The sequence below is a fragment of the Triticum dicoccoides genome, chromosome 6B, assembly GCF_002162155.2.
Source record: "Triticum dicoccoides isolate Atlit2015 ecotype Zavitan chromosome 6B, WEW_v2.0, whole genome shotgun sequence".
In the NCBI taxonomy this organism is placed as follows: domain Eukaryota; kingdom Viridiplantae; phylum Streptophyta; class Magnoliopsida; order Poales; family Poaceae; genus Triticum; species Triticum dicoccoides.
In genome coordinates, this window is record NC_041391.1 from 4720804 (window position 1) to 4727472 (window position 6669).

The 6669-nt window shown below is 42.9% G+C and overlaps 1 protein-coding gene across 2 annotated transcripts; it reads right to left on the reverse strand.

Annotated features, from left to right (window-relative positions):
* Positions 1-357: 357 nt before the first annotated feature.
* Positions 358-6107, reverse strand: LOC119325748 (disease resistance protein RGA5-like). 2 transcript variants are annotated; one of them, XM_037599474.1, is made up of 6 exons: positions 5821-6107; positions 5552-5719; positions 3371-4281; positions 1206-2635; positions 1037-1119; positions 358-966 (listed from the first exon to the last, which is right to left on the reverse strand). In XM_037599474.1, the coding sequence occupies exons 3-4, from the start codon at positions 4222-4224 to the stop codon at positions 1651-1653; spliced, it is 1839 nt and encodes a 612-aa protein (XP_037455371.1). In that variant the 5' UTR covers positions 4225-4281; positions 5552-5719; positions 5821-6107; the 3' UTR covers positions 358-966; positions 1037-1119; positions 1206-1650. The 2 variants fall into 2 exon arrangements, with proteins under 2 accessions (XP_037455371.1, XP_037455370.1); XM_037599473.1 differs by having other exon boundaries at positions 358-1119.
* Between the last annotated feature and the right edge of the window lie 562 nt (positions 6108-6669).

Below are 6669 nucleotides of genomic sequence, written 5' to 3' on the forward strand. Positions count from 1 at the left end.
GCTTTGCCAACATTAGGAATCCATCCTCATCCTACAGTAATACAGTAGTGCCTTCTCTGAGCAAGTAGAGCGTGGCTTGTGCAGCTCAACAGCTTGAGTAGGACGAATCCAATAGGATTGAACCTCGGCTGTATGGAGTGGAACCATGGATTCAATGTTAACTGACATTTCCCACTTGTCGCTTGTTCATATTTCTGTGTGCTTATACTGTGGGAGAGAACATCTCCCTACAGGTTTTTTCTCTCCTTATAAAAAATATGGAAGAAGAAGAAGAAGAAAAGTCCTGACAAAGTAATAACAAAGATGACGGAAAATAGAGGATTAGGCATAGCCCACTTTTCGGTACTGGGCATCATAGAGAATGGAAAGAACAAGTTTCTCTATCTTGTTAGCATACATTTCAGTACCCGGGACAATACAAACAACAAGTCTTTACCAAAGTGGAGTAGGAAAATGGAAAAAATAGAATTGTAGCAAAGCCAGGAAAACCCGCTGTCCATGCCTGCTCATGACATGACCATAATAGGCACGGACTACGGGGCAAAAAACCTGGCTACTTCATACTATCCTAATTATTACAGACCAAGTACTATCATTCAGGAATAACAAGCAGTTTTAATTTAATACCAAATCTTAAGAAAAGTAGTACTGCAGCAGTTCAACTGATCATTCAGCACAGCAAACGCTATCATTCAGGGCTGGGCATCCTCATTATTTACCATCCCCTGCTACCTGATCCACCCCCTGTCCTGAAGCTTCACACTGGTTTGAACCTGCTGTAGCAATTGCAGCGGAGCTGCTGCTGCCCGAGTTGAGGCAAGGAAAGCACGCCCACCGCCTCCACGTCCGTCGCGGCGCGGGCACCGGAGGAGATGTACTGGCAGCGTCAATGCTGCTCTCAGTTAGATGAGGAACGGGATGGTTGGAGTCTGATTCTTCTTCCTCGTCGTTCTTGTCGTCAATTACCTGAGCAGACGTATCAACAGTGGTAGTATGATTAAAAGAAAGAAGAGAACTGAGGGCCGAAAATATAAACCAGGGTTGTTCTCTCCGTTCGGAGTCTGATTCTTCTTCATCCAAAGAGGAGGTCTGTTCCGAGTCTGATTCTTCTTCATCAGTCTGAAAAAAGACAACACTGGTAGCTGTCAGGGAATTGAAAAAAACAACAACACGAGATAGGCAACGAAGCATGCAGTAATACATACCTGTGGTCGTTGATATGGTAAGAGATCAAGGGTGGGACGGTTGGGATGGGTGTCCATTGCTTGCCTCACCACTGCCTTCACCTTTTCAATATCAGAAGCAGAGGCACCATTGCAACCGATCTGAGCGTCAACTCTCCGAAGAGAAGGGAGGTTCCCCAGGCTACCAATAAAGTCTAAATCAGTGCTGGCATCCTTCAAGGCATGCACTTGCACTTTGATCCAAATGGATTCAAGGCCCTGCATAGTTCCCTGCAGAAACCTGAATGGCGCAAGCACCGTGCAGTCCCTCAACGTGGGGAAAGCGCCATCAGGGAACTCCATGCCCCCAGGAATCGGGTAACAAAGGCAAGTAAGCTCTGGAAAACCCCCAAAGTTCAGCACATCTTGCTCCCCAAAATCACCCACATTCATGGCTAGGATGGAGAGGTTTGGAAGAAGCGAGGAATTAATCCATGCCCAGGTATCTCAACTGAGGTAACCTCCCGAGATGTTCTAGATGGTAAGGATGGTCTTTGTCAAAGCTGCACTGTTCCATATCTAGAACACGTAATACTTGAAAGTTTGAAAGAGATGGCAATGCATTGGGTTTACACATGATGGCATAGCACGACCTCAGTTTTGGCATGCCTGTGTTAGCCAGAGGCGCCACTCTCTTTTGGACAGCTAACCTACGGGCATTGCATGGTGAAGGTATGTTCTTCTCGTTACTATCCAATATAGTAACAAAATTTTGTTCCTTTGATAATAAACAAATCATATCTAGCACCATATCATGAATACGACAAGCAAATATTGTGTATGTTTCTTGACTCCCTACGGGCTGAATCATGCTTCTATTTGCAAGTTCATTAAAGTACCTTTCACCGGTCTCAAATAAGCTTACCCCTGGTTCCTCACTGACGAAACCTTCGGCGACCCACTGCCATATCACTTTGTCTTTCATGATCAAATAGTCTTCTGGGTATACGCTCAGATGCAGCAGACAAGACCTCAGATAATAAGGTAGATCATAATAACTAAATAATAATATCTTCCTCGTGTTCTCTACATCTGTGTTGCTATCTCCAGATCCAAAACCAATTGAGTCGAATACTTTAGACCAATCCTCCATAGGTTTACCAGTCAACAAACTAGCTATTGTTATTATAGCTAATGGCACACCTCCGCACTTCTGTAAAATTTTGTCTGATACTTCAGCTGGTTGACCAAAAGGGCATTTATCTTTACCACCAAACAATCTTGTATAGAATAATTCTTCAGACAAATGTTGAGAAAGGGGTTTTAGCTTGTAAATATCACCGGTATTTGTGGCAACATCAAGAATACGAGTAGTTGTGATTACTCGGCTCCCATGATTGTTATCAATGAAAGCACATTTGATAATTTTCCATGCTTCTAAATCCCATATGTCATCAATGACAATTAAGTACCTGTCCACATGACAACACAAGGGAATATCATCAGTAAAACCATCTAGAAAAAAAAGTTAAAATGCATAGCATCAACCTCAGTAAGGAATATAAATATGTATGGAATCGTTCAACCAACAGCAAGTACAATAAAGAAAAGAAGGGAATAAGCCACTGGAAAAAGCATACATGAATTTTATTGATCTAGTCTCTTTCATCAAAACTGTAGTTCTTACTAATTTCATCCCTCAGATTTAAATAGGTTTTTATATATTGAATTTGGTTTTGAACTATTACCTTGAACTCAGATTTATATTCCAGCTCCAAATTGAACTTGTGAGAATGTTTGGTAGTTGTTCAAGACCCAAATGGTATTAAAGCCGGAAAACATGGTCCATTTTCTAAAGTACACCAGAACATGAATAGGCTCACCAAATCCAAACTTAGAACTGGACAAAACGAAATGAAACACATGTTTGTAGCTGGTTGCTTCGTTGCGCTGAACGCCCTTATGATGTTAAGATGCACCACCTCGCTAATAATTCAATAGGAGTCTATGCCTCTGCCAGTTCCACTCAGATGGCATCCATCTAACATGCAATGCCGCATTGTGCCACTACATCTGAGACATTTGGTTCTACACATTATATATTATGGATGGTATTTTTGACTTATACCTCTTCTATTGGGAATGATTAATCCGCTCAAATTGCTAATGTCATGGGATATAAATTGATTAAGGTGGATGTTGTGTACCTTCCATTCTCAAGTAGTTCTTGGAGTTTGTCGATGAGTTGTTTTTCATCCAATGTGGCTACATCACCCATACACTCTCTCTTGTCAACTTCCAAGAGGATATCCCTGAGAACTTTCTTCACTTCAGGGTTTCGACCCACCGGAACAAAGGCTGTGTATTTAAATTGTGTTCTAAGCCTATCATACACTGCCTTAGCAAGTGTAGTCTTGCCAAGCCCTCCAGGTCCAACAATAGAGACTGCCTTCATCTTGGGCTGCTGATTGGGAACATCACCATCACCATCACCAGCACCATCTGTGAGCCTCTTGGTTAGCTCATTCTGTGCGTCTTCAATGCCAACGAGCTCTTTCTGATCCTTGTACAATGCCAGCACACGAGGGTCAACCTTGTGTTTGCCAGCTGCATTGGCAACAACATCATCAACCCTGTACCTGTTATGCCGGTCAGCCACCTCTTGCGCGCGGTTCTTGATGTCCTTCATGGCATCGGCGATCTGATGGCGGGCCTTGCCTTTGGTGAACAAGTTGGCCATCTTTGCTGTTAGCCCTTTGAGCTTGTTTGAGTTGGCGACTGCATTGGATTTAGATCCCTCGACGCACACTAGGAAGTTGTCGACAACATCCTCCATGTCATAGGACAGCTCCCTGAGCTCGTCAGCCCAGATGATGACCTGGTTGTCCAGCTGGTCCCTTGGCACCTCCGCCACCTTGACGAGGGCAGCGTTCATGCTCTTCATCTCCCTTTCAAGGGACTCAACGTCCTCCTTGACGCCCTTTTGCAGCTTGTACTCCCCCACGAGCAGCTCGCCGAGCTTGGGGAGCAAGCTTCCCATGGCACCGGTCACCACCTCCATGGTGGAACCGGTCGATCTTCGTTCTCAATGTATGGATCCTTTAGCTAGGAAGCAGTCCTGTAACACACAAGGATTGGAAGTTAGAAAAGCAAAGGGAATTGTTCTCTATCGCAGGTAATACACAGAAAAGAAATGCATCCAACACCAAGGAAAAAATAACTGCTTAGGCCTCGTTCGTTTACACCCAGTATACTATTAGTCAAATGAGTGGTCTTTGTTAAATCACACAGAAACAAGGACGCCATGTAAAAAGGGAAATAGTTACCTTTTTTTTTGTCAAACAGAGGAAGTAACTAGTACCTTCTGAAACAATATAGATTGGTTATTGCCACACTTCTAATCTTACACTGGACTGGCCAAAGAGAGGTGATTTAAATTCCTGTTTGATATTTCCACATGTCTGTTCTTACATTGGACCGTATGCCTACTTTTGTTTGAGACTCGGGGGGCTTACCTGAAGATGTTGTGGATGAGCTGAAATATAGTTCGATATATGTTAACCTGAAGCATATGTTTTTCTGCTTTTCATAGTTTTAGCATATGCAGCATTTTGGGTACATAGGGGATAATGTCTCTATATCCAAAATTTATATGCATGATTCAGAGTGACATTAACTGCAAAAAAATGTAACATTAAACTTGTGAGCTGGCCACTGTTCATTTGTGTGCTTGCACTGATATTTAGGAGTTCAATGGTTTGACCTGTTACAACTTGGCTCACTCCTGAAGAGTCTAGTATTTTAGGCTAGCAACTGAGCATTTCCATGTTAAAAAGTAATAATGTGGCTCTAATTTTTGTTCCTGTGAGCTCAAAACAAGGACCTCCATATAATGTCCTTGTTCTGTCAGATTTGATCTATACATAAATAGTAGTACTTGTCTGTGTATTTGGATCTGCTATCATCATCATCATCATCATCATGAAGTAAAGTATGTCATTTGAACAGATGTATACTATTTGAATGCCAAGTACATGACTGAACCTGAATGTGGACAGCAATGCTTGATAAAACAAATTATGTCTGAATCTGAACCTGAATCTGAACCCTGCAGGGATTAGATCCATCGAATACTTACTAGCTAGGATATCTAATAAATTATGTGATTTGAACAGATTTATAGTATTTGAATGCTTAGTACGTGACTGAATCTGAATGTGGACAGCAATGACTGAATCTGCAGGGATTAGATCCATCTACGTACTAGCTAGGGGATCTAATAAGTTTTGTCACTTGAAGAGATTTGCATATGAATGCCTAGTAGTACATGATAGAATCAGAATTTGCACTGGAGGGATTAGATCTATGTACTACCAACAAGGCCTTACCGAGTAGAAGTAGAAGCAGGTAGCTGGTAGGTTCTTGAGCGGCCGCCTCCAAATGCTGCTGTCTGCCGGCCGCTCTCTTTTTGCAGCAAGATCGGGTGTAGGGTGCTGAGCGACCGCCTGGAAATATCAGCCAGATCCCTCTTGAGGGGAAGACGATAGGGCAGCTTGCTGGGACAAGACGAAGAGGAGCAGGTCAGGTGAGAGATGGAAACACTAGATGAAGAGGAGCAGAATAATAACTTGAGGAGAAGAGGATAGAGAGCGCTTACAGGAGCTAGCACCTAGCAATGGCGGTTGAGGAAGGCGATGGATCTACATCTACTCCTCTTGAGCGCCATGCTTGGATTTGGATCTTGGATGGAGCGATCGATATGGAGGAGCAACGGTGGTTCCCTTCCCTTAAATGGAGGAGCAGAGTCTGCAGAGCAAGGCAATAATGGAGGAGCGTGTTGTTACTGCTGCTGGACGCTGGTCATGGCCATGCTCTGCTCCGTGCAATAATGGAGGAGCCTGCCTACTATTACTGCTGGTCACGGTCTTGCCTCTCTGCTGCTACCAACCTTTGCAGTGCAGAGCAATAATGGAGGAGCAATGAAGACGACCGAGTGCCCCAGTCTTCTCGATCTACTGTTTGCTACAGTGTGTGAACACATGTGACCAGCAATGGTTATATGCTACAGCTTGCCAAATACAACTCCTACAATAACATGAACCGGCTCAGCTCCTCAACTAGTAATAATACTAGTATTTAGGGATTTTTATTTGTTGAAACTATATTTATGTTGGGTTACTTATTTTTTATTAGGCACGTTCACTCTTTTGTTAGGTCATTGGGGTTCAGCGACAAGTCTCTCGGATATCCAATTCTGAGCTCAAGCTCATCTGCACCCGGTTAAGAGAAAATTTAAAACAAACAAAAAACCTACCTACTTTTTTTTTGCATGGAAGAAGATTTGGTGCGTGTGATCTGCTTTAAATTTCAGATCATTTGGACATGTGAGTAGCTCTCGGTAAAAATGACAAATTGGGACATAAACAGTAGATGAAGAGTAAACTATTTCACAGATCCCAAATTTGTTTTTTTTTTGCCGAGAGTTACTCTGATGTCCAAATGAGCT

What these genes read in the sequence shown, in the direction of transcription:
- LOC119325748 (XM_037599474.1), bottom strand. Translation starts at nt 4,224, where the DNA reads ATGGAGGTGGTGACCGGTGCCATGGGAAGCTTGCTCCCCAAGCTCGGC. An exon ending in GAACTACTTGAGAATGGAAG is followed by an intron (nt 2,636 to 3,370) that starts GTACACAACATC and finishes TCATGTGGACAG; the next exon opens with GTACTTAATTGTCATTGATG.